At 42.3% G+C, this 27,740-nt stretch overlaps 1 protein-coding gene across 2 annotated transcripts in view; it reads left to right on the top strand.

Annotated features, from left to right (window-relative positions):
* Nucleotides 1-27,521, top strand: part of LOC149857068 (uncharacterized) — a 44,121-nt gene extending 16,600 nt beyond the window's left edge. For both annotated transcript variants that reach the window (XM_090062958.1, XM_090062957.1), the window contains exons 13-36: nucleotides 79-117; nucleotides 670-859; nucleotides 1,725-1,860; nucleotides 2,938-3,014; nucleotides 6,100-6,217; nucleotides 6,829-6,932; nucleotides 7,014-7,085; nucleotides 8,276-8,382; nucleotides 8,893-8,965; nucleotides 10,857-10,952; nucleotides 11,970-12,044; nucleotides 12,132-12,221; nucleotides 13,434-13,562; nucleotides 14,950-15,034; nucleotides 15,815-15,894; nucleotides 16,905-16,967; nucleotides 17,875-17,970; nucleotides 18,842-18,999; nucleotides 20,065-20,200; nucleotides 21,311-21,402; nucleotides 21,563-21,690; nucleotides 21,796-21,975; nucleotides 23,013-23,087; nucleotides 24,803-27,521. In XM_090062958.1, coding sequence (XP_089919084.1) covers nucleotides 79-117; nucleotides 670-859; nucleotides 1,725-1,860; nucleotides 2,938-3,014; nucleotides 6,100-6,217; nucleotides 6,829-6,932; nucleotides 7,014-7,085; nucleotides 8,276-8,382; nucleotides 8,893-8,965; nucleotides 10,857-10,952; nucleotides 11,970-12,044; nucleotides 12,132-12,221; nucleotides 13,434-13,562; nucleotides 14,950-15,034; nucleotides 15,815-15,894; nucleotides 16,905-16,967; nucleotides 17,875-17,970; nucleotides 18,842-18,999; nucleotides 20,065-20,200; nucleotides 21,311-21,402; nucleotides 21,563-21,690; nucleotides 21,796-21,975; nucleotides 23,013-23,087; nucleotides 24,803-24,858 — 2,455 coding nt within the window. In that variant the 3' untranslated portion in view covers nucleotides 24,859-27,521. The remainder of the gene's footprint in view (nucleotides 1-78; nucleotides 118-669; nucleotides 860-1,724; nucleotides 1,861-2,937; nucleotides 3,015-6,099; nucleotides 6,218-6,828; nucleotides 6,933-7,013; nucleotides 7,086-8,275; nucleotides 8,383-8,892; nucleotides 8,966-10,856; nucleotides 10,953-11,969; nucleotides 12,045-12,131; nucleotides 12,222-13,433; nucleotides 13,563-14,949; nucleotides 15,035-15,814; nucleotides 15,895-16,904; nucleotides 16,968-17,874; nucleotides 17,971-18,841; nucleotides 19,000-20,064; nucleotides 20,201-21,310; nucleotides 21,403-21,562; nucleotides 21,691-21,795; nucleotides 21,976-23,012; nucleotides 23,088-24,802) is intronic.
* Nucleotides 27,522-27,740: the final 219 nt, after the last annotated feature.

The following is a 27,740-nucleotide window of genomic DNA, read 5'->3' as shown; positions in this document are numbered from 1 at the left end:
TTTTTGGTTTGTAAGCATAACAGTGGAGGCAGATGGAGTTATTTTAGTTTGATATCCATTTTGTTATTTTTTTTCCAGTAAAATTAAACCAGGAAATCTCCAGGAGCTTTGTAAAAGGTAAAACCTATACATCAGATCCATTATATCTTCATTTCTCTTCCCTGCTCCTTTGCAGTTGGAACTGATATGACTCATTTAGGACTGTCAAATGGGATGGCAGGAAGCTCTCTTTGATCTATAAAATCTAAGTAGCAGATGTTGGAGCTCTTTCAGAGACAGGGAGGGCCATGAAGGCAGTAAGACCAACATGGTTTTCCTATGCAAGACGCGTGGGATTTGAGAAGCCATACGTGTACTTCCCAAATTCTGTTCAGCACAGTTGGCTCCTGTGGTTCAATGCTGAGGATGGGTGTGAGAGTCAGGGAAAGGGTGGCAGATATAGGATCGACATGTGGGAGTTCACATGAGTCCACATCTCAGCACCACCAGGCCAATGTGGAGATCCAGATGCTTAGCACCTCTCAGACTAGACTCAGAGATTTGCTGGCGCTCAGGAATTACAAGAACCTTGTCTTAACTTCATCTACAAGGATCGAAGCACCAGTTCATTCTTTGAATTTATGTTTCATTGGCAGGCTGTGCTAATTCAGACTGCTCTGTGTACCACAGATACTCTGAAATGTTCAACACCACCAGGCTGTCCCGTGAGATAGAAGATGCTGTGCTTCAGCGGCTAGACGAACTGGGGTTGCAGCAGGAGCTCCTAGCAGTCAGGTCCAGTCCTGTTGGAGAAGATACAACAGAAAGGGCTGCCGCTGGACAACTCTACTCAGAGCTGGGAGTTAGGGGGAGACAGCAGGTAAGGTGGCTTCCTCTGGGTGACAACCGCTGTTCTCTTTGCTGCGGTGTGCAAGGAAGGTTTCTGTATCCCTGTGTCAGCAACAGCCATGCTACAATTACCCATGCCAGCTAGATGACAGCTAGACGTGCTCCAATCACACCTTATCTTTGCTGTGCAGACATCCCTGAAATCTTCTCATATCTCAACCAACCTACTTTGTTCTTCATTAGCCCTTCACTACATTTTTTATGTCTTGGGATCAAGAATAGAAAATCCACTCAGTCGGGCTTTCCAACTAAAGTAGCAATGAGTACGTTGCACTCGTAGTACATTTGAATGGGAAAGTGGGATCTGTGTAGGGATGACGAGGTTGGATTTAGCAATATGCAAGCTAGGCTGAATATCAGGGGAAACATTGCTAACTGTGAGATGCATTAGTCAAGGAAAAAGATAGACTCTCTACTGCCTCATTATTTAATGGTAATGTCCATAAACTGAGAAAACTTTAATAGGAATCAGTGAATGATACGGTTAAAAGTGGATTAGTTACTGCACTTAACTCCTGGGCCACCATTTGAAATCAAGCCTCAATTCAATCTAGGTTAATTCCCTTTGGAAGGGGATAAAATAAATCAAGTTTAGTCCACTGAATAAAAGTGTCCACACAGGAGGACCACGCAGCCGAGGAGAGAGATGGAGGATTTCTTCTTTTCTCATCTCTCTGGCTGAGAGGACACAGAGGTGGCTCAAAGAAATGGAGAATACAGACCTTTGTCCGAATGCTCAGTTGCAAACTGTGCAGGAGTTATTTTCCCCATAAGCTGAGTCCAGTCCTGGGTGGTGCTGCATGGTGCATGATGGTCTGGGCTGTTTTTCATCACAGGTGTGGAGGGCGATTTTGGCCTGCTGGGCCTCACTGTACTCCTTCCCGGCTGTACGATATCGCCATCAAAGAGGACAGCTGATCCCATCACTCATGGGGGTTGTCATTCAGCAAATGGTGCCAGCTGAGGCTGCAGGTGAGATGCTTGTGTGTTCGCTGGCGCTCAGCCCTCAGTTTTTTTTCTCTTGGTTTTGTACATGGACCTTGTGTGCTACCGCAGCAGCCTTGGAGGTCTCTAATCAACCCGTGCAGCGGCTTGGCTAGTATATTGGCATAGCATTAGCTCCATTGCCTCAGTCTCCCACCGTACCACTGAGTGCTACTATGGCTATCGTCAGAGCACAGGACGGTGGTTGGATTCATTCGTTGGGAGCCTTCTCCCTTGCTTCGTGTGGCTAAAGGTCATTGACTTCAGGGTTTTTTTTTCATGTTGTATTCACTGTGCAGAGCTGGCAGTATGAAGGGAAAGACTGAAAAACAGGATTTGGATGTAGGTGTGTCTACATCTACCGCCTACTAATGTCGCCCAGTGCTTCTTAGTATGAGACCCAGTTTCCAGTTGCTTATGACTTTGCCAGGAGTTAACCATTTGAACTGAAATTATGCATGTTGAACCATTTGAACATGAAATTATGTGACTGTCAGCCTTAATATATTCTTTAATTTGTGTGTGTGTGTTAAGGAGAATGGATAATGTCAGTTAAGGACAATGGATAATTCACAAGTAATATATTTTTCCTGTTTATTTTCTTGTAGTGTCCTTCTTTGAGACCACCCACAAGAAAATTACTTCTTGTTTTCCTCATTTTATTCAGGGTTCATGTTTATTCAGTGATATTTTTTGCTCTGCTATTAAGAGTTTGCTGTGCCTACATACAGTGGGTCCAATACAAGATCACCCCAAAAAACCCTTGCTTCTGTTATTTGAAACTTGAGATTCACATTGGGCTACTTAACTGCAATTGCTCAGAGACGTTGTATGATATTATTTGCAACCCCTTCTACACACAGCTTTGAAATTTGCCAGCCATGAGTTTTTGTCCTAGTAAAACTCAATATCGCCAGTGTGGACATAAGCAACTCAGGCCTGGTTGAGGTAAAGCCAGTTGAGATTGTAGGCAGACATCTTCTATGAATACTGCTTTAGGTTTTATTTCCACTAGGCATTGTGTAGTCATTTTTTTTTAATTCTCCTATAAAATATCCATTTCAGGAACGCTGTTCACTTGTGACCCACTTACGGGACATCCTGGGAAGATTATTATTAAAGCCAACTATGGAATCGGGGAGGTTAGTGAAGACCTTTGCTGTTTAAATATAATTTTGGAGCCATTGGGAGACAGAGAAAATAGGAAGGAAATAGGATAACAAGGATGTCACTGGCATTGCTCTCTTGTGTACATCTGATTGGTTTGTTAGGGGGTTGCTTCATAGTTATTCAGTCCTTTGAAGGCGGGAACGTGTATTCCCCACATCTCTAATTCAGGTTGGTTATTCTTCAAGAACTGATTGTGATTCCCAGCCGTGTTCATGACTTGCTTGGTTCAAGCGTGCTGTTCTCGCTCTGTGGAGGCAAGTTCCTCGGCCATCTCCTTTTCTACCGAGGAGAAGTTCTGCAGAGCCTTGCTGCGTTTGAACTCCTTTCTCCTTGGAAAGAGGGATTTGGGGTGAAATGGAGAAGGCAGAGGCTGTGTGGCCAAGTTGAAGAGCTGAAAGGTCATCTGGGTTCATCACTCCCTAATTCAAGACTTCCCTACCCTGCTGCTTACACTGGGCCAACACTCCTCAAACCTAGCGGACCTCTGCAGAGCACTGTTCAAGCAGCTGACAACATGCAACTTCCACTTCCCTTCATTTGTTCCCTTGAAATGCAACAGAGGGAGAACTAGAGTCCTCTTGAGTTGTTTTGCTCGTTGTTGAAGCATGTGGACTTTTGCTTGCGTATAAGGGCCAACATCTTTAGTCTCAGCCTTTTCTGTCTGAACTGTCCATAACCTACCGTCATCAATGTGTCCGGGGCCCACAGAAGAACTGCGTTATGTTTAGCATAAATCACTTCCCAAACCCCACCTTTGAACCGTGTAAAGTGGCCCTCTGCCACAGCTCCCATCCCGGTGGAAAGAATCACCCTGGGCAGCAATCCCGCAGCCCAAGAAAGCAGAAATTACAGAAGCATTACGGGTCTAATGATGAGCATTTAAAGATTTGGCAGAAAGCAGTAAAATGGAGGAAGCCCACAGCCAGACATGCAGTGTGCCATGCAGTTCTGCGCCAGTCTGGCACAAAGGAAAGCAGTCAGAGGGTGGTGATAGCAGTGCCTTATTGCGTCTGGGCTTCGAGGGACCTGGAGAGAGGTTGAACACCTGCTATTCTGATTACAGTCAACAGGCCAAATCCCGATGTAACTAAAGACTTGCAACTCTCACTGGAGCTGTACATAGGCTGCCTTTATTGGCTCCATTTAAAGAGACATGCTATTCAAGAGAGTGCTTTGTGGAGGGGTAAGGGTGGTATTGGCATCCCAGGCATTTCACATCAGTCTACCCCTAGCCAGAGCAAATACTTTCCTAACGTTATTTCCCCTCATTGTCTTCTTTAAATGTATATCTTTGCATGCATCCCTCGCACAGCAAATAAGGTTCTTTGGGTGAATCTGATTTCTTTTATTAAAGCAACTGAAATAGTTGGAAAAAAATTTTTTGCAAGCTTTCGGGTTTAAAAAGAGATCAGAGTCACCTTGTCTGCCTATGGCCTTAGACCAACACGGCTACAACCTACACCCCTGTTGCATAACAAATATCACTCGAAGGGCCCAAGATGTATTTGCATTGCAAGATGGAAGCTTATTTTTTTCATTTAGGTTTTAGTTTTACAGTTGGAAAAGCCAAGTCACTTACTGAATCCCTAAGAGCTCCACAGAGAGGAATAATTTACGAGAAAATGCACTGCCTGGGTGAATTTTCTTTGAAAAGCAATGATTTACTCAGCAAATAGCTCCCAAAAAAACTGCCTAAAATTGAGCTCTCTGTTCAACACTGAACTGAATTTTATTATATTATCCAAGCAGTGATTGAAAGAAATCCCTTCAGAAAAAAACTGAGGGTCCACTAAGAGTCCCGCACTGCTTCCATAAAAATTCACTCTCTTCTTTTTTGAGTGAAAGTTGCTCTTTATGGGGCTTTTTAAATTAAAGCATCGAAACATAATTAGAAATGTAGGTAAATCCTGAGTAAGGCTAGGAATCAGTCTCTCCTACAGGAACCATTGTAGAGGCTGTGTGAATTTACCCATCAGATGCATTGTGCTTTCACAGTTTGGGTATTTTTTCCTGCAGTGTCTTTAGCATTCATGCAAGACAGGAAAGCACTAGTCCAGAGTACAAGCGAGGTGCAAGTGAAGTTCATTCTAATCTGGCTATAAACTTTTACAGTGTATTTTAAATCAAAGGGAAGAGGCTGAGAACAGCTAAGTGGCTTTCAAGCTTTCTTGAAGGAATTAAGGCCTCTGGGGAGTAATTTACCTAACAAGCTGTTTGATCCAGTTATAAATAACACCACTGACCGAGACCTACAAAAGCAAAGGCATCTGCTCAGTTTACAAGTGATATGTTTTATATACTTGGAGAAAGCAACAGTGAACGATCTTTTTCTATTCCAAAGGAGAGGCAAAACCCTGACAGTTGCCAGGCGGATTATTGTGGTCTCCAAGAATAATATTTCTTGGCGCCCCTATGCTCAGCGCTTCTTCATTATTCTTTCAATATGCTTGAGGGCTCTGCAAGCCGGGACATATTCAGAGGCCTTCATAGAGATGTGGGGTGCTAACCTGTACCCTTTAAGTTGTAACAGGTTGAGCTGCTTATAAAAAAAAGCAGCAGCAGTTTGGGAAAGGTGTGATCCCGATGAGCCTGAAAATGCAATTATATGGGAATGGAGGTGGCTTTCTATAGAGTTTATTGCCGTTTCCTCCAAAGAAGTATATTAGTCTGAGAGGACCATAGGTCAAATCCATTCAGTCAATAGCTATTTCCACATGTTACAGCGTAACTGCTGTCTGAGAACAGAGGATCGTTTTGAACCATGAGTGGTGCCCATGGGAAAGGAATTGTTTGTGGCCTTGGTACGATGGTGCTACGATAGAGGAAAGTTACCAAGTCACACCTCTATGCAATATGCCATCGTCAGTCTTTCTGTTTGGAAATGGGTAGTGATAGCACAAGGTAGTGCTGTCACGAGTTTTTCTTTTGCATAATGAATTTGGTGAGCTCTGATGCATTTCACGGTGGATGGGGAGCACTTGTTGTCCCCGTGGAAGCACAAAAAAACACCAGCAGTAGGGTGGTAGATCTTCTTTCTTTGTTTTTCCTTCTCCCCAGTCCACAGTAACTGGCAGCGCGGAGCCTGATACAATCACTCTCCTCCACAGCCCCAAAAACGGACTCCAGGTCACCCGTAAGAAGATTGGATCGAAGAAGCAATATGCCCATATGAGCAGTGAGTGTTGTAATGTGTAACCATCTTCCCGGTCTTTGTCTGCGTGCAGATTCTCTCTTTAAATCAGAGCGCACATGGCCTTGGCTTTGCATAGTGATGCCTGCAGGAAGAAGTAGTTAGCAAACTGCACACCCAGGTGGATCTATGATACAGGCTACCTTACAGAGCCTGGGGAGCCAGACTACCTGCTGGCTTTAGCTTCACATGTTGGCACTTTTGGCCACTCCAGACACAGTCCTCTCTGTCTAAGAGGTAGTCTCCACATCTCTTTCAGAGATACTCATGTGCATCTATTCCCGTTGTATCTTAGCCTCTCGCAGAAGTTAATATAATGATCTTAACAGCACTGTGGTGGGGTAAGTCAGTACATATTACCATTTTAACAAGGGAGACATTGAGACAGGCACAAAAGGGATTGATTTCAGGGAGAAGTAGGCACCTAACTCCTTCTTTACCCAAGGAGGTTTTTGTGGGGAAACAAAGACTAGAACCCAGGTGTCTCAGTCCCTAGTCTGGCACGCTAACCATTAGGCTTGTCTTCCCTCTCTTACAAATCTCTCTTCCTGAAACATGAATTTGGTTCTCACTCAACTGTGCTGCATAATTACAAGTTGGTGGAGGTACCATGATGCTAGAGGACTCTCACCCTACAGAGACCTCCCAGTGCTGCATTTCTGATGACATGTTTCTGAAGGTGGCTGGCCTTGCTCTTTGGGTAGGTGTGTCTGCTTGCATTTTACAGACTTCTGCTTCCTTATGGTTGCCATGCTGAACCATAATTATTTGTTTGTTAAAGGTGAGAAAAGCATATGGAACCGCAAGGGATGTTGAGTGGGCTGTGAAAGAAAACCTCATCTACTTCCTTCAGGTGAGACTAAAAACCAGGATCTTCCTTGGCTTCTCTTTGGCTCTCACCACTACTCTTTGAACATCCAGGACTCAATGTTACCAGCACCTGCCTCCATAACTCATCTGTAAAACTCTTTGTTAACAATAGTTAATGATAGCTCCCTGCCCCACTGGGTGTTGTGGAGACTAAGTCCCACTGGGCATGTCTACTCGAGATGCTAAGCTGCCATAGCGACGCACTATGGCGCCGTAGCGTCCATTGGCAAAAACCGCAACACCGTCGCTACATCACCATAGCAATGCATTCCCTCATTATAGCTCATTGCTATAGCGATGGAGAGGCCAAAAATAACTGCACAGCTGGCACGGTGCGGCATGGGCTGTTACCGTGCCGTCATTACCGTACAGTGATTTTGTACTTCCTTTTGGAAGTACTAAACCATGGCACAGGAACAGCACTGTGCACACCACAAATAGTTATTTTTAGCAACTACTTTGCTGTGGTGTGCTGTAGTGAGGGAATGCACCACCATGGTGAAGTAGCTCCTAGTTGCATGTAGGTGCATGTGGACACTACGTTGCTGTAGCGTGTTGTACCCTGTATTTATCAAAACCATCCAGGTCCCAGTATTTACTTCCTCAGTCTCATTTTGCTGCTGGTTTGAGGCTGGTGGCTTCCTGTCCCCAGAGCTAGTGATGGATTCACATAGACCTGACTCAGTGACTGGGACCTTCTTCCCACTTGCACATTGGATGATGTGCACTTGTACTCTGTAGTATGTTTTTACATAGCTTGGTGGAGCCGCAGGAGATTGCACTGGTTACTTGCCTCTAAAACCAGCTTTGCCTACCACAGATCAAGAAACTGGTAAAACCACAGGGATACAAATGTTTTCGTCCTCTGTTGAGGAACGGGATGATGGAGTCTTCAAGTGCGGCATTATTTGCTGCACTTTCTGTATGAAGCGGGGGGGGAAGGAGGCGGGTAAATCTTTAGAGTCCTACTTTGAGCAGGGGGTTGGACTCGGTGACCTCCTGAGTTCCCTCCCAACCCAAATTTTGTACGATTCGATGAAAATTCTCTCAGAAAAGTGGGAAAATGAGAGGAATATTGCATAAATTGCTGGCCACAGCTATGTCAATGTGCCTCTGAATGACCAAATGTTGGATCAAGCCAAATAAGGAGAGCCAATTTGTACTTCCATTTAGGCTAGGCCTATGACATCTTTCAGTATGGAATCAGATTTTGAGCTGATGCATGAATTTGACACCGGCTTACCTTCGGATCTTCAGTGGTTAACAACTGCCACCATCAGGTAACTTCTGACTGTCCACAAACAGCTTTGGACTGAATGGTTTCACATGGATATCTTGATTTACCAGGCCAAAAGCATGTAGCCCTTCACCATTTAAACCTGTAAAGAAATAGGTGTTTCCATTTGATATGCTGACTATGCCCCGCTCCTGTTGCATATAGTAGGAGCAGTGATCTCTATCCATGAATTGAGGAAGTAACTCCATTAACAGCAGTTAACTGTTACCCCCCTCTGGACCAATTGCAGAAGTAGATGACCCATGCTCTGCAAAGCATATCCTATTATCCCTAATTCTCAATGGGTGGTTCAAAACGGAGCAAATAAACTCTGATCGCATTTGAATAGCCTACAGAATAATTGCATGAAGTGTGCAATTAGAAAACAGAATCAAGTTAATTATGGCAGTGCTCTTTTTGGGTTTTGTGTTCTGCTTAAAAAAAAAATAAGCCACATGCTATTTTCAGTGTTGCAATCTAACCTCGGAGAATGAATGTTTTTGGCTATTCACAGTGAAGCAGCTCCTGGAGCAATTACCCCGTTGACGTGGAGTGTATTTGGGACAGCCACACAGTATGTCATTCAGGTGAGATTTTTTAAAACAACGATGAAAACACATGTGGCCTGATGATGAATAAGAGCTTTTATCCATCATTCCCAGTAGTAAAACCAGTGATGAAGAATCCTTGCTTTTATGTACCGAAGGGGTGTGGAACAGAGGGACGTAAGGCTGATGAATTGAATCTAGCCTACTTCCTTCCTTTTTTTGTGTACTTGTGTGACAAGGTATTTAGCAGAATTCACAGATTCATTGAACCATGAAACAGGGCCATGCCATGAGTGTTGCTGCTGTGGCCTTGAACGTGTAACCTCTGGGCTATTAACCATGTCCCTTAGCATCTGCACCACCCTGAGTTGCATCATTTGGGCTGCAGGACCCCTGGGGGGACCAGAAGTTCAGCAGTGGGGCTAGTGGCAGTGACATGAACCCCGCTGTGCTAGCCCCGACAGCAGCTCAGGGAGTCCCATGGGTTAATACCTCCATCACTCACCTTGCCATCACAATCCTTGATGCTGATCCCTGCTGGGGACTCATTTTGGTGGAGGCAGGGCAAGTAATGGTGGTGTTCATTCATGCTGAGACATCAGCTCAGGCACTGTCAGAATTGGGTCCAGATGTGGGCCATTTGAGCTTTGCACCCCTCATACAGAGCACTTTTCATCCAAATAGCTCAGTGCTTTGTGTAGGGACAAATCCATTATCCATATCCATGAGTGAGAATATTGAGAAACACAAGGGGGCAAAAATCTAATTGCCCTTCCCAGAAACTTCCCAAAATGCTAAACTTGGAGTTTACATTCAGTTCGTTGCTGACCCTTGTGTTTAATGCAGGAAATGTCAAGGCCATATGAGTCCTTCCTTATTATTTTTAAATCTTTTCCTCTTTTCATCCCTGTGGCCTTTGACATCCCATGGTGGGAGCAAAGGGAAGGGGAGTCAAACCTGTATAACAATCCTGAACTGATGGCAGATCTCCTTGGGCCCTGTGCTCATCTGTAGTGCAGCTCTGGGAAGCTCTGCAGGGATGCTGTCTTGGAGCGGTGGGGTTTCTGTTGAGACCTGTAGACTGCTGCAGATCTTCATATATTTCCCCCGGTGCTTGGGTTGCCTTAGCGATTGCTCTACAGTGGTTTGGCAGGGCCTTGGATTTTTCTATACATAAGCCCTTTGAGATGTCTTACCTCAGGGGTACACCACTCCCTCTGATGCAAAGAAGTAGTTTCCTGATGTCCTCTTCATCTCACTGGGTCCCTACTGATCATTAGGAACAACATGGCTAAGTGCTTATATGTTGCTTCCTTTATACCTTTTTTCCCCTCTGTATTGGTTATGGCTCAATCATGACCTCCCCTCCCCCAGTTATCTTTTCTGGTTGGTGCAGGGGGCTGGACCCAATGATCTTCCACAGTCCCTTTCAGCCTTACAATCTATGAATTTATGAGCCCAGAAACAGTGCCTGGTTAAGATGCCCCTTTATTCCTCAATACAGGCTGCCCTCACTGCTAAGGCTTTGGTGGAGAGGAGAGCAACTACTGCCCCACCTTCTCTCCTCCTGTGGTGGTCAGTGACTCAATGGACATAACTGTGCCTTCCTTTCCCTCAACACACTGGAGCCAGTGCAGGTGGAGAGACTGTCCAGCCCTACTAAGGTGCTTTCTCAAATTATTTCCCCACTGGAGCAAAAGGAGAAACCAGGAATCAGATTGGGACTTTCAGATTGTTTCTCTGGTTCCTGCTGTGCTCCTTGTACAGTCCAGTAGTACAACACTAACATCAGGTCTCAAATCTGGCTCCTACAGGGTCAGCTCCTTGCTCTAAAGACCCAGTGTCTGGGAAGCCGCTAGCATACTCAGGATACTTTGACATACTAAGTAATAACCACAATAATAATGCTTTGCTTCTGAATCACTTCCAGCAACTTGGTGCGCTCAATGGTGGACTGTGTCAACTCAAGCTGCACAGCTTACGTGGCTTGGATATGTACTGTGGCCATCTGTTCCTGAGTATTTTGGTATGGTGAGAAGAAAGGAAAGGCTTTAGAATGAATGATGATCATCTTTCCTTGTCTTGAGCTTATTGCAAACTTGTGGATAAAATATTCCCTATGCATCCTTTCTGTATAGTTATGTCTGCCTAATGGAAGATAAAAGGCCATTTATTAGATGTGTAATTATCTGCATGCAAACCTAATTCCACCTCGCTTGAACTAACCTTTAACTCATCTACTTCTGCAAGGCACCTTCATCTTACCTGTATGACTAAATTATAGAAAACAGTGCGGAGGACCCACACGCCTTTGGGATTACCAATTTTTAGGGACTTGAGCAGGGTGAAATAGGATCACACGTAGACATTATAGATGTCTAAGTGTCACTTGGATGCAGAATAGGTGGAGCAGGATCTGACCCTAAAGGTTCCCCATGGAATAAAGTAAGGAATATAGTGGTCACAGGGCATGTCTACACATTCATTAATGCGCCATAGTTACTGACCATTTAGTTTAGTACTTCCTTAATGAAGTACTAATTGAATGCGCAGTAAGTACATTTACTGCACAGTAGCACCAGTGCATGGTTTTTTGTGACGCTTACTGCGCAGTAGCCTAATAACACTGTGCAGTAGGTTATTAGAACAGTTTTTGACTGGCTTGCTACTGCACAGTGTTATTAGGCTACTGCGCAGTAAGCGTCTTGGGTAGGTGTGCCCACACAGTATTAATCGATACATCCAGTATATATATATATATGATATACAACTGTATACAGTGTATGTACAGTTGTGCATATATAACTGCATATAGCTGTGATTTATCAGGTTACTCTGCTATGCATAGAGAGGAGAGATGAGAAGGAGCAAAGCCTCCTTTCAGAAGGTGCTTGTAATTATTTTTAAACTTGGTGGCCATCACCTGAAAGCCCTGATCATGGGAGATGCAGCGATGAGTGCCAGTCCTATCAATGACCAGCATGCACCTGCAGTTTTCCATTTTCCCCACATCTGTCCAATACTTGGATTCTCTTCCATTTAGTCTTCTGCTGCTTCCTGTGAACCAGCCAACATGGTAAATCAGAAGAACAATCCTCTCTGCTCACCAGTGGAAAAAGTAGGTGCTTATTAGGTTCTTGGGCTTTTCACAACTAAAACATCTGGCTCTTTTAATTCATCTCTTGTGTTGTGTTTCTTTCACCAGGAGTTGAATGAGCTGGGCTCTCACGACATTATTTTACAGTGCTTACATTTGTCACCGTGGAGGAAGATCTTCAGCTTCAAGTTCATGAAGGTAAAACTAGTGGAATACAGTTCCAGGTCACTAGTGCATCCAAGGTGCTCATGGGCCCTTGCTGATTTAAGTTAATTGTTTTAACACTGGACAGACCATTTGAAGCTTCCAACATGTTTTAACGATTTCCTTGTTGATGTCTAACATGTATGAAGAACCCACTCTTGGTTTCAGATACACCCAAGCTCTTCTGTTTTATGTAAGGAGGGGGGAAATATTTCTTCTATTTTCTTTTTTTTAGAAGGTACTTTATTGATAGGGGTCAAATGAAGGATTTGCATATTAAAAACCTTCATCCTGTAGATTTGAGTTCATTTTGATAACCAGATATAAATACAAAGTCCTGAACATATGTTGTGATTTTAAGGATTTCATGGATTTTTTGTTTTGTAAGGAATTGTGCATTCAGTATCTGCTGAGCAAAGGGTAGGAAATGGCTGTGAACAAACTGGTAACAGTTCTCTGACTCCCTGTCTGGTCCAGCACTGGATCTCTTAAAGGCTCCTATACCTACTGCAGATGTTTGGAGGTCTCTGCATTTTTAGGTTTCTTTTTTGACTCTAGCAGTAGATCGAGTACCATGAAGCACAGGTTGTTTTTTGATGACCATAAATCTACATGTCTACGATACGCCAGTAAAATATATATTCAACTATACAAGTTCTTCTATTTTGAATGAGACATAAAAACTGTAGAAATAATTCATTTTCTTGCAAAAATCACCATTTTCTGATCTTTTGAGTAGCCAATTCAGGGAGAAACTAGATTGTGTCTTCTCTTCTTTAATAGTTCTTTAATAGGGTTCACCAATCATTATCAGTCGTTCTGCTGATGGTTTTATTGTGGATGAATGCAGTTATGAAACCTTGTAACAAGATGAAAACATTTAAATATAATAAAATAAAACCTTGGGTTATCAACAGGAAGTGTATTTTCTATGTACTACATATATCTAATGATTATTTTTCTCTTTATAGTTTTAATTAGGTTTAATCTGGATGCTTCAATAAAGTCTATTAATCACACATTTTTCCATCAAATAGTTCAAGGTTTATTGAATAATTTATTCACTGAATAACAATCAAAAAGCTAAAACCAAATGTGGCATTATATTTAATAATTATTATGATCATTAGCTCAGTGTTACCATTTTTCCCAGTGTATGCCTGTTCACTCCTAAAAGCTCCTGTGTATTCTTGTGGGCTTTCCTAGTTTTTGCTCAACACCTCCTCTAAGCAGCGGTACTGGGAAGAGCAACTCCAAAACTTCAACATCCCTTCTGGCAGCAATGCTGCTGAGGCCTACCTCCATCTTACTAAGATGCTGCCAGAATATTTCAGTGTAAGTAGTTCTTTGCACACACGCTATCATTTTTAGGGTCATTCATGAGCTCTGCTTATCATTTGCCAACCAAAAATTCCCCCAATCAACAATGTGAGTAAAAACAGTGGCCTTGTTTTCACGTCACTTGTCAATCTTCATAGACATTTCTCAATGATTTTCCTTGCTAAAGTGTGGTTTGATTTTATTTTGATTTCTGAAATGTATTTGGAGAAATTAGCAACTCCACAGAACTCAAAATAAAAACTCACTTTTATCTGGCATCCTTGAAAGAGACTGTCACATACATAAGCAAAGACTACCAATATTAATATCTTGGATAAGTTGGTTATGTACCCCACTGTTGCTTATGCTTGCTTTTGTTAGCTGGTGGATAACTTGGGTCACTGTTTGAAGGTTAAATAATAGTAGCATCCAGAAAAGAGGAAGAGAGATAGGAAAGGAATGGTAGAAGAGAGAAAGATAGAGGAGACAGACAAAGGAAAAGTAGCATAGTAAAGAGGTGATGCTTTTAAAGAGTTATTTGACTGCCCTATTTTTAATCATTCTTCGTTTCCCCAATTATTTAATATATGTGTCTCCATTTCCCAAGTTACATGGGACTAATAATGTTTATCCACTTTTGGTGAAGCAACCATTTTGGCTGAAAACCTACACACTGCCCCTCATTTAACAAGAGGCTTGCAGACAAACCTGACTACAATCACTCTTGGAATCAATGTGTTTCCACTGTATTTAAAGGTTGACCGATGCCTCGTAGCGTTATGGAATGGGGCTGTTGGGGAAAAGCATTAACCTTGGGTGATGCTGCGGCACTGCAGTATTTCATAATATTTCTATGGAATGAAGGATGTCAGGCCAAAAGCTGTTGAGAATTTGGGGTGGTCTGCTAGTTAATATGCTGAACATTAAGCAGTAAGAGAGATTTAATGTCAGATGTCACTTGTTGGGCAAGAACAACAGATATACTATAGCCTTGAACCCTGGGGTGATCCCGGCTGTCATGTGACTTTTAGTTCATGGCACAACAAGCCAAAACCTGCTCTCCAACTGGTGTGAACCAAGACAAACTTTCTGTCTTCGGCAGAGCAGCTCTGATTTACCTATGTGTAACGGGTCCAAATATCCAGTAACCAATGCACATGGGTGTTCTTTCACTAAAGACTGTGTCAGGTAAGGCTTTTAGCTGCATTTGAAATACCATGACACACGTTGTTCCTGCTGCATTCCAAAACTAAGAAATGCAGAGGCCTTTTGAAATGACAGAAAAGCAAGGTTAATGGAACCCTTTTAAAGGCATGTCCTTTAGGACTAAAGTGCACAACGTCCATGTCAGGTACGAGCTGGAAGTTGCAAGCTTGTTTGTAATTGGAAGTTTCTCTCCTAGGCTTATTTAACTTCAGTCCTAAGCTCCTCAGCCTCGATCCTGTGGGCCAGTTATTTGATTGACACTTTGTCTCAAGGAGAAAACAGTAAGAGGTGGATTTTATGTTTTCACAAAAGTGAGCACAGTGTTTACCTTTGCCAACTGCATCTTCATATGCTGGCTGCCTTCTTGTTGGCCAACATACCAACTGGGGCATGGACCTCCCAAACTACTAACTGGAGCTGTTACAGCCTGACCTAAAGATTCAGTCTCTTCCACTGAAACGATAACATATCCCTGTCCTTTGTAAGGCGGGCCTTTGCAAAGCGTATTACACCTGTTCTCCAGTTGGATTTCTTGTCCTGTATCGAACCTGCTATTCGGTATGCATTTCAATTTAAATGATTTGCTGGTAAGAAATCCATAGAAAGTGTGAACAAAGCATGGTGAAATCTGCCCTTGAATTGAAACCAGCCGGGAAGATGGACACACCATTACCCATTGAGCAGTAGCCACCTTAGGAGAGGGCAAACCGGGCGACTGCCTGGGGCCCCACGCTTGCTGTTGACTTATGTCCTGTGAGGAATTTGTGTTGTAGCTGGGCCAACATAGTAGATGCAGTGAACCTAGAATATAGCTCAATGTTAAAAAAAACTAAACAAATCCTCTTTCTTTCTTCAACTTATTAAAAACTTTGTTCTTTCTTCAACTTATGCATCTAAGGGGCCCCAAATGACTCTCTTGCCTAGGGCCACAACAACCCTAAGGCCACCGCTGTATTGAGTGCCACTGTAGAAACTGCAGACTTGTAGTTTTTATGAAACTTAGACTCCCCATGGCCCTTTGTCCATGAATACACTCTGAATTCACCTCTTTCCTGTGGCAGAATTGACTGCCGAGGCCATCGCTCTGCTCTGCAAGAACTGCCCGGATGCTTTGTCTACAGAGCTGCCTCATTCAGTAGAGGTAAGCTTCATTCATATTCCAGGTGCCTTCCCAGGCTTCTCTGAACTCACAAAGACACTAGAAATGGGGCCATTTCTTCAGAAGTAATGGCAGTGATGTTGACCAAGTCATTTTACTCAGCTGTTTCTATCGCTTGCTGTAGTTTTCATTTTACAGGTCAGAGTTGCCAGGTATAAAACATAGAACAGATCATCTACTTTTAAGCCACATCAGCATGGTATTTAGTTAACAGCCCTCTGGCTATATAATGCCAGGCCCTCAATTTTCACAAATTGTTTTGAAGTCTAGAGGGTAACCATCAAGTTTGCATCCGTCAGAAAAGGCAAAGGATTGAGCTTGGACTAGGATCCTGAGAATCCTATTTGTGGCCATCTCTCTTAGCTGTATTCCTTGCTTTTGTCCTCTTTAGATTAGGTTACATGGTAGTCCATTCAAACAGCACTCAGAGCCAGTGTAATGCCTTCCTTTAGGGTAGATGAACTGGTTCACTATCTGGTTTGAGCTCAGAAAGCTGATTTTTCCTTTAACAGCCATGGCTGGTTTGGATGCTAGCTAGCAGAAAGACTGCTTCACCTCCACTGTTCTGTCAAGACAGCTGGGACCAGCCAATTGCTTGAGTTTAGGTTTCAGTTTCCATGGTTGCATGTCAGCACCTGATGCTTAGAGTAGTCCCAGGTCTCTTGAATTTGCTTCCCCTTTGATTCACAGAGCTTGAATTTTTTGATCTCTGGGGCATTCATTATTCAAAACCCATCACTTTTCTGGACCTCTCTCTTTGGTCAAGTACTGAGGTTGTAGAGCTGATAATCATTGCAATTTGGTGTAAAGTGCTTTTTGAATTCCCGTATTCAGTATTTGCCTCTAAGCAAGTGTGTGTGTGTGTGTGTGTATTTTCATGTACACTGAATAACTCAGTGTACTGTTTTCTACCCAAGAGGCCGCCTGTGAGCTGAACACACACAAACAAAATGAAAATAGCCACCCCTTTGTTATTTGTTTTCTCTTTCCAGGTGATAATCCAAGCTGTTAGAGACCAAGGAAACAGCGCAGAATTTGCAAAAATGGATTCACAGGTAAAATACTGCAAAATGTGTGTGAAAGCAGCTTGCAGCCTTTAGAAAGTGAAGTCTCTATGCATATTTGATAGTCAGGAACTTTTGGTGGTTGGGTTCGATAAAAATATACATGATTAATGGTGTCCCCTGATTGAAAGAGCTGGCAAATGAGTCCATCCTACACTTTTAAAATATAATTTGCCATTAGATGTATTTAATGTTGAAGTCTGATGTTCCAAAATATTTGTGCCATCAGAACTGAACTGCTCCAATAGTCACACAAAACATATGCTGAAAGACTCCGAGAAAAATGAGTATTTCCAAAACACTGACTCCACAATTGAACATGCTTTTGCCATATCCCTCCAGCTCTACTACCCAGAGCGAAGGTGAGGAGAATATCACAGAAGACAATTGCTCTACCTGGTGTTCTCTTTCTTCCTTTGAGGTATCAGTTGTCCCACCACATGAATAACATTTTTCCAGGGTCACAAATTCATGAGCAAAACTGGCTAAACACCAGATTAATACTGCACTTGGCACATTCTCAAAGAAATTAAGTCCACTCTGGTTCCCGAGATGCCTTCTGAACATTATTATTATTCGTTGTGTTTGTATTGTGGTGGGGCCTAGAGGTTCCAGTCAATTCATGGCTCAAGATCCTCTTCTGGTGGGCACAGTACAGACACAGGACAAAGAGCTAATTCCCATCCCAAAAGACTTGCCATCTAAATAGTAATGGGACCAGTATGGCTACTGGAGAATTTAAAACCAAGCAAGCAAACAGAGCTGAGAAAAAACAGACGATCCCACCAAGTTCATCATAGACCCCATTTACTAATACGATGCCTTCTGCTTAGTGCACAAGCACATTGTAAATCAGTGATTCAGGGAAGAAAATTAATGTAGAAAATTCCTTTCCCAGACAGCAGTGTCATGGCTGCTTTCAGCTGACAGCGGGGAAGCTGGAAAGGCGTTTCAGAGCTTTCTGAAAAGACATGGTTTCTTCAGCTTTGGAGAAGTAAGTGCAAAATTTGAATGAATATATGAGAGCTCACAAAATTCCCTTTTGTTCAGAGCAAGATGTAATGCATACTTGGGAGAGCAGTAGTGCTGGGGGACTTGCTCAAGGAATTGATGATGGGCAAATATGCCAGACCAGACCTCTCTTGGTCTGCTATCTGGTACCACGTAAACCAGTACAACCTGTTCCATGGTCAGGTTGTTGGTGACTAAACTGGCTCCCCTAGCTGGGCTAGTCTGGGTGAGGAGGTGTGTGGACACCAAAAATGACTAAAAATAAGACCTGTCAAAGGGCAGATGAGCTCCCTGCGAGTCAATGCCCATCCATACCTGGAGAGGAGATGGGCGCCACCAGGTCCTTTGCCCGAAGAATCACCAATGATGCAAAGCAACCAAACTAATCTCATACCGGATCAGTTTGAGGCCTGGGTCTACAACGACTGCATCCAAACACAGGGCAGCCTGGGGGAGGGTTTTTACAGCATCTATGGTGCCCCAGTAATCGCAGCAGCCTCAGGACTGACTTGGTTGGACTTGAAATAAGTTCAGTGGCATAATTCGACCATTATGACTATCACAGAATTGCCACAGGTGAAATCACAGAAAATGTGGCCTGTAGTCAAACCTATCAGTTGGCCTTTGAATGATTATGATGCATCTACCTTCTCACTGTTCATAGCCTCTCAGACCCTGATATGTTTCTGCTGAAGAAGCAAGTGTCATTTGTAAAGCAGCCTTGAAAAGTAGAACAGTTCATCTTTGACTTTGTCCATAAGTCACCCATAGGAACCCTTGCTGAATGCAGCTGGCATATTTAAAATAGGTTAAACCAGAGTCAGGCATTGAAATCACACATTTGTTTGTTATAGGCGGAGTTGAGGAGCAAGCCTTGGGCTGATGATCCCACCCAACTGATTCCACTTATTCAAAGAGCTGTGGAGTCTAAGCACATTTCCAAGAAGAAAACCCAAACATCAGTAGAAGAAGCCATCGCTGCTGTAAAAATCCCAGTCACTGGGTTAAGAAAGTAAGCCAGCACTCTAATAGCCTGTTTACAACTCAGACGTAAAATAATTTAATTAAAATAGGAACGAAATTGTTTGTATGACACAAGAATGCTCTGTGCATCCTCTGGAATAGAAATGTTTACAATTCTCTAATCTGATGCTTTCTGGGTACATCAACACAAGACATTTAATGCACAGAAGACTAATTCGACTGCATATTAGCGTGGTGGGCAAAGGTGAAAAAACATTCACCTATGCTAATACACAGTAGTGCCAGTGATGGCACATTACGTTAGTACCTGCCATTAAGTTTAGTACCTGTCATGACAGGCATTAACTTAATGCGCCTTAATTATGGTGCATTAATGAATGTGTAGACGTGTCCACTAAGAACTTCAGTGCGGGACAACTTGTTTTCTAGAGCCAAACAACTGTAGAAAATATCAAAGATTCCTTAAGTGCTGTTACTTAGTCAAGTCAGAAGTAGATGTGCACTGTTAAACTATTTGTCATCAAGAGCAGATGGTCTAGCAGGGAAAGTATTTCTGGTTAATAAGAACCAGGCTTCAGATGAATGGGACACACACAGCTCCTACTGGTGCGCTTTTCTCCTTGCATGTACATCTTTCCCTATTGTTTTTCTGATAGTCCGTCCCCCCTCCTACTGTATCCCGTGAAGCTACAGTGAGTCCTCTCTTTACATTATTTGGAGCAAGCCTTCCTTTTACATCCCCTGGCCAAGGTAGTTGCTCCATCTATCCAGATGGAGTAGGATCCAGGAAGTTATTCCAAATAAACCAGACAAGTTTTTAGGGCTCTTAGGCAAATCAGTGTCTATTATGGCCTAGAAGTGTCAGATACCAATAAGGAGGTCCAGTAATAGGGAAAGTGGATGTCACTCTCATGGGGTCCCTGTAACAGCAAAGTCCTACAGTTGGATGAAGGCCACCACTTGCTGAGTGTTTCCTGTTAGTTTTTAGGTTGCGATAATGGTAAACTTAAATTCCTCCTGGAATTATGCAAATATGTTCATTTGTTTTAAGCAAGCATTGAAGCGTATTAACAATTTTCTCTCCATATATCAGGATCATAATTCCCTTTTTGGTAAGGAAAGCAAGAGATGGGATTTCCAAGCGAGAATATTCAAAGACTTTAGCCAGGAAGGTTTATGCTTTATTCAAGACAGCATACTGGGAGCTGGCCAGGCAGATGGTAAAAGAGGTTAGTTATTATTTTATCCCTCTTTAAATTTACAGTAGCTAAATTTGACAGCCTTCATTCCTCTGTCTAAATGCGACTTAAAGATTAAAGGGACACGGTTCAAAAGCCTAAAAAGTATAGCCAGAATTGTCAGAAGTTCTGTGCTGGGCTACCACTGCTTGTATTGACATCACTGGGAGTTTTAGCAGTGACTTCAGTGGAAACAGGGTTCGGCTACTGCTGGGCTCTTCTGAAAATCTCAGCAAAGGTGTCATGACAAGCTGCTTAATAATTCTTCCCTGTGTAATGAAAGAGAACTGTCCTTCTCCTACTTTATGCTGTTTGCAAGTGCCTCCTACTTCTTCTGTCATGAGCTATAGAACTAGTCTAGCTGTTGTTAAGATAAGGTAACCGCCTTGAGTTTCTACTTCTGTCTGAGAATTTGAGAAGAGCTAAGACCCCCTTTTTTACATCCCCGATGTAAATTGTTTCAACCTAAGCAGGTTTCTACCCTTAACGTACTTGCCAGTGGGTGTGTCAACACATGCAGATAATTTGTTGCAATAGACACCAGCCTACAGCATGCTGGAGGTTATTGCCCCCAAGCACACTGTTTGAACGTGCGCCCAGGAGTGCAGCACGTTGATCCGGGTTGAAGCAGTCGTGGCCGGCAGGGGGCTCAGGGGGTCAGCCTGCCAGCCTGGAGCTGCTCTGACCTGGTTCATCGTGCCACGGTGGGGCTGGCTGGGGCATGAGAGTGCTCCAGTGCGGGGCTAATCAGCAGACAGTCCCTTGTGCCCCAGCCAGCCCCGTCAGCATCTACATGTGCACTGCTGTGCACAAAACAGCTCTGCAGCAGGGTAGTACTTGTAAATACAAGCACCGCCCTGCTGCAGAGTTTAATAGGTTCCTACAACCTAATAGAGCCACATGTTTAGACACCGAGATATATACTGTGGAACGAATTAGGCAATTCCTCAGCAAACGTCTCATGTAGACATGTCCATTTTGGACACCGAGATATATACTGTGGAGCGAATTAGGCAATTCCTCAGCAAACGTCTCATGTAGACATGTCCATTTTGTCCCTTCGATCACTGTATTTCCAGTAGTCTTTATCATTCCTCGTAGGGTTTTTTGCCAGATGAGGACTTGCTGTTCTTCCTAACGCACTCTGAGGTTGGAGAAATCTTACAGCACAGACCTCTGGACATAATCCTCAGGTGAAATGTAAAGGTGTTTTATGTTGAATTCTCATGCCCGTCGGAAACTCCCTGCATGCGTGACATTCATGAGATCACCCAACCCAGTACTTTTTACTGAATGTTTCTCTGTTTGGCACTTCTGACCTTTAGTGCTGCTTTTTTCCTCTCTGGTCCCCAGGGCTAACAGGAGGAGAAGGATATTAGATCAACAGAATCTGTTACAATTCCCAGAGGTGAATATGGGCAGATCAGTTCCTTTACGTTTCAAGGAGGTTGCAGACCTAACAGCTGAGGCTGTACTCAGTGGTAAGGATACAAGGAGCTATACCCAGCAAGAGTTAGCAGTCCTTACAGACTTGTTGCAATCACTATACTGTTTGCATAACATTATATCTTCTGCTTTGGCCCAAGGCATAATCATTAGTCAAGGAGTGGCTAAAGGAACAGCCCGGGTATTGAAGAGTGTTGCAGAAGCCAGCAGTATTCAGCAAGGAGATATTTTAATTGTGGCAATCCCAGAGGTCGGCTGGACATACTACTTTCCTTTACTGGGAGGATTAGTCACTGAAATCGGAGGCATACTATCACATGGTAGGCTTGATTTCAGGATCAGCACACAATTCGGAGCCAGCGATACAGCCAATAAATACCCTTCCTTTATTTTCGGTCTGGGAACTTTTTGAGGGCAGATTTCAACACTCAAGTGCATCCACAATCCGCTGTTGTTTGCAAATTCGTTCAGCAAACAATTGTTGTGCTGTGGGTAGCTCTCGAGCTGAAAATCGTTAAGTAAGCAAAATCTCTGCCGTGTCAGTCACATGGCACCCTAGTTCCAATGACCCCTGGAGCTAATTGCAAATTTGACAACTGTCATTTACTTCCAATGGGTCTACCGATGTGTTGTCTCTGGGTATTTGTATTAGTGAAGTGTGAGTGTGTAACGTTTACAGAAAGTGGATGCAAAAAGTTGGGAAATCAGCATTCGCTTTTGAATATAAGGGAAGATTTGTCGATAATTTTTGCATTACATTATGTTCCCTTAAAAATGTTGACAATCAGAGTGAATGGTTTTTAGGGCATTCACCTCTTTACTGGTAGGGAATATAACTGTGGCACTGTTTGCAATGGTTTCACTGTCCTTTGCTGTAAAAGGTACGTGGACGACTGACTTAGCAGAGGCTGGTCATAAATCACCTCTCACATGACATGACAGAGATGTTGGTTAGTCGTGTTAGTCGGAAAGGCAGCAGACACTCACTTGAACACACGGTAGATTTAAAAGACTCTAGAGACCTCTTGTGGACAAACACATTTCTTTCCTCTCCATCTGTGCATTAATTAAAATATATCATTTCTAAGACCCTCTCTGATACTTTAACTGATTACATATGTTCCTTTTGAGTTGTGCTTCACATTGTGCATTTTGGATTGGCCTGAGTGGCAATCAGAAAATAATATTCACATGGAATCTCTGCTTTTCCTTGTTTCCTTTCATGACAGATTATTCATATTCCAAAGTGTCATTGGCTGTCAACATTATTTTAATTCATGGGCACATTATGGCACTTTTAATATCTTATTAACAGAATACGGCATCTAGAAAAGAACACTCTTTTACTCTATTGCAGGTGGTATAATCGCGAGGGAGTATGGACTGCCTTGTATTATGAAATGCAAAGGAGCAACCATCTGTTTTAAGTCAGGTTGGTTTACATATTTTTTCCTTAACACTTTTTCTTGTTAGACAACAATAGAATTGTTACTGTCTACAAAGAAATACTGTTTCCATTTATAACCAGTGAACAGAGCTGGCCAATAATGACTTTTTCTGGAAAACTTTCAAAGGAAAAAAAGAACGTTTTGTTGGGGTTTTTTGTGGAAAAAATTTGGAGCTTTTTTCCATTAAAAACAAAACCTTGAAATTCAATTTTTGTTTCTTTTTGGCTACCAGGAACTGAAACCTTTCAGGCACTTGGACAAAAAATTGGGTTTAACTGAAAACACACACATATATTAATTATGTGTGTGTAACTCTGTGTGTGCATATATACATGTATTCATTATATGTGTGTACATGTATTGTGTGTGTATGTACACACACACTTATTATTAATATACATTAGACTATAAACTCCTTTTACTAGCTATTTGTTGAAAAAAATCCTAAAAAAATCCTTCAAATCCTAACAAAGAACTTTTCTTGTGGACATTTGCATTTTGATCCCAAAAGCCATTTTATTCATAGTTCAACAACAGTTCTCAAAAACAGTTCAAATGTTATATCCCAAACAGCCCTACTCTTACGTAGAGGAGGTGGTATCTGGATGCCTTGCTGGAGCATGTTTACTGAAAGAAGGAGTGTAGAGTTTCATAGGCCAGATTCATTGCTGCAATGTAGCTTTTTGATACCACATGAATGCTAACCTGATGAATCCAGGCAATGGAGGATTTCCTTTATGGAACAAATTCTGTGACAGGTTATGCCTCATATGGGCCCCTGCTTTTATTCCCCATATAGTGTAATAGTCTCAACCAGGGAAAAAGGAAGCTAGGTAGAATGTAGCTTCATGGATAGGGACAGACATTTTACACAAACCAGTATCACTGATCAGTTCAAATCTGTAACTCAACAAAAGTTCAGTGCGCGTAAACCACTTTAAAATGGCTGAAATCAGTTTAACATAAACCAGGATGGATGTAGTATCAGACTTAACTGATTTAGGTTGAACCGTTTTATTGAACTTCTGTCCCAGATCCCCTCCGTATTCAAATTAACTCACAGTCCCCCAGCATCCCAGGATGCACCTTCCCCACACACCTCCTCCCCCACCTCACATGGTGGGTAGACCAGCCTTGGCCCAAGCTAATCTGCTCCACATGAGCAGAAAGGCCTGCTCTAGCGCCCCTTAGTTTCTGGGGGCCACTGCAGGCTTCATTTCTAAAATCAAAAGTGAATGTCTGTTCACTTGCTTATTGGTTCAATCTACCCAGGCTAGACTAACCTGCAGAGACTGAAGTGATTCAGCTCAGGCTTTTTGACTGTACTTAGCCCATTTGACTAAATCTGATTGTCATCTGTCACAAGACACAGCTGCCCTTTAATGCTCTGTTTTGTACTGGGGATGAAGCCAGATACTTTCCGGAAACAGTAAGGTGGCCTAAAACTAATGTGTCTAGCCCAACACCGAGTCTAGCTTGGACAAGCCAGAGAAGTGAGAGCTATAGAAATAAGTATGCAATCATTATTTTTACAGCGTTATGCTCATTTGTCATAAAATTAAACTCACAAAAATTGTGGTTTTTTGTTGGCAAAAACACTTTTTTTTTTAATAACAAAGTCTATTATTGTTTCTGTCAAACTTTTCTGTTAAGAAAAAATATTAACTCCCTTTAATTTAATCATGGCTTCATTTTTCAGGAGACAAAGTGATATTGGATGGATTTAAAGGAACAGTGAGGAAACTTGAGGAGTAAAACTTCATGGAGGGTATACATTATATGAATACTAGCACCAATCTGCAAAGCTGTCTGCAGCAGGGCTCTTTTGAACATTTTGCCAGGGGGGAGGAAGGGGGGTAACACTTAATATTTGCACTATAGATTTATTCATCTTTTTATAAATGGCTATAAATAACTTCCCAACTGTTTCTGTTGATCTAAAGTTTAGTTTATCCAGTTAGGGTACAGAAAAATGCAACATGTCCATTCCTATGCCAAAAATACTAAGTAGCAAATCATGACTACCAGTCACTGTTGTATAGACAGTCTTTTGCATAAAAATGGCCTTCTAAACTGTTCACTGAAAATTTGTAAATGAAGGGGGAAAAAAACCCATAGACCTTATACCCATTTCACAAAGTCTTCATATAGAGAAGAAGGGAGCTAAATTCGGTTGAGTTAATTGTTTGCTTCAAATAGTTCAACATGTAAAAGTTAAAGCAAAGGAGGAAGAGAAAGTGAAGGAAACTCAAACATGGCAAATTTTAAATGGATCATAGGAAATACTTTTCTACAAGATTTGGAATTATCCTGCAAACTCCTTGCCACAAGATATAACAGCAGTTAGACCAGGGGTGGGCAAAATGCGGCCCGTGGGCCAGATGGGGCCTGCCAGGCCATTCTATCTAGCTTGCAGGGCCCCTAAAAAGTTAGAAAATTAATATTTATCTGCCCCAGCTGCCTGTCATGCGGCCCTCGATGGCTTGCCAAAACTCAGCAAGCAGCCCACCCCTGAGTTAGAAGATTCAGAACAAAGGACCACTTACAACCCTAACAGGGCTATCCAGAACCACAGCAGTAAAAGTTTTTTTTAAAGTAACCAAGTGTTTTGGCAAGGATAAAATCCTTCCTTTTCAATCTGTAAATATTGCAGGTGGGGGTTTCCCTGGGACAAATTGTTCCATAACCATCTCTACCGTGTTTCTTGCATCTTCCTCTGAACCTGGTGGAGACGACTCTTGGCCCGTGGATTCCTCTGCTCTGATGTTTCTGTCACTTATGAAAAATGAAGTGACAGAAAACCCTGTCACTCTGGTTCAGAAGCAGCATTTGTCTGCTTTTACCTATAAGCATTCAGTAGCTATTTGTCCTGCTGCACTCTTACCCTCCAGCGACTTCTTAAGTCTTTGATATATTTGATTTCAAGACCTGATGACTTCCTTTAAACAAAACAGAGTTGGCATCCGTGCAGGAGTAACAGAAGGATTTTTCTGTGATATATGTTATCCAAGGACATTTGTCCACGTAATTGGCATTTATCCTCTAAAAATGTTTGCAGTTTAATTTTCTTTTCTTAGTTTAGCTAGCTTAATGGTGATTTTTGTAACGTGGTGCCAGGAGAAGTGGAACGTGGTAGCAGGAGAGGCGTAATGTGTACAAGGGCCCCAAAAGATCAGACTAGATGATTTAATGATCCTTGTTCTGGCCATAACGTCTATATGACTTGACATAGTTTGCAAAGCAAAACTAAATGGGGAAAAAAGTTATAGTGTAGCACAGAGCATCCAATATACAGATATATCTTTTTTTTTTTATTTGGAGGAACTTCTCCACCGGTGAATCCACATTAAACAGACTGAAAAACTAATTTGGGAATAATCACCTGATTTTCCAGTGGCCAGAGTTTTGTGCACCAGTCTCCAAGTATGGAGATCAACCAGGGAAACAATTGTGTTTATTATTATCTTTTTCCTTGCCACTTATGAGCTCAAAGTTAGAGAAAGCTGTTCTCCTCTGCTCTGCTCTGGTTTTTTTGCTTTGTGCTTTTTGTCCCTAGTTCCCAGACCCCCTGTGGTCTGTGAACCAGTAAGAGACCTCACAGTAAAATCGGGGATGCTGGGTATTTTTTTAAAGACAACTCAGACACTGTCCCTAGTGATGTATTTTTTTCCCTGAATATAGTCTTGGATTCTGGCCATAGCAAAATCCAAATATGGAACTGGAATCTGAAGCCCTGGCCTACTTTTGCTCTCTCCTTCTTATCCAAAGCATTCTCGTTTCATTTTGACAAACCACCGAGGAATTCAAGTCTGAGTATTATTTTTAGTGGTACATCTTATCGGCCAATTAGCATTTTAATTTAAAAATACAAAAGCCTATCTCTCCGTTCACAGTTACTCCGTCAGATATGAAGCGATTGTTTGGTTACAGACTTCATGAATCAATATCATCACAACTCATGAAGTATCTTATTTGCTTTGCGATATGAATTTTAACATATTTTTATTTTATATATATTTTGGGGGGAGGGTTACTTTTATGTGCCATGAAAACCACAGTGATCTCAGCAAGCTATTTTCCTGTTGTTAAGCCCTGAACCCTAATCTGAAGGAAACAAGCGCAGCTTCTCTTATTTTCAAACAGATAAGATTTGCGAGGTTATTAATCACAGATTCAAATGGCTACAGTGGGAATTGAAAATGATATACAGTTTTATATAAAACTTGTCAACATTTATTACCAAGTCAGACCATCTGTCCGGTGGGAGCCTTAGAAAGCCATTATGTGTCTGGTGTATGATAAAGAGCAATTTTACCGCATAAACAGCCATGACATCATGCTGAACTTACATGTTCTTTCATCTGCCTCCTAACCGTACAGCTTCTTTTAAGGCCATTGCACTGTGCTTTGATTTTTGGATGGGCGGGGGGGGGGGGGGGGCTTCTCTTTTCTGCTATGTATCCTTTAATCTGCTGTTTTGTTAGTACAATAAAATACTGTTTTTCTCTAAGTACTGAAAACCTTTCTTTGCAGATTTATTGGATTAGTTTTTTAGCTGGCGTAAAGCAGCTTCGTTTCAAGGAGGTTAGTTTATGCCAGATGAAGATCTGGCCCATAGCATATTTTCTTGGCCGGTC

The sequence above is a fragment of the Crocodylus siamensis genome, chromosome 9, assembly GCF_052110815.1.
Source record: "Crocodylus siamensis isolate JL-2025a chromosome 9, ASM5211081v1, whole genome shotgun sequence".
NCBI lineage: Eukaryota > Metazoa > Chordata > Crocodylia > Crocodylidae > Crocodylus > Crocodylus siamensis.
Note: the sequence above shows the minus strand (reverse complement) of the source record. Positions and strands in the feature narration are given on the sequence as shown.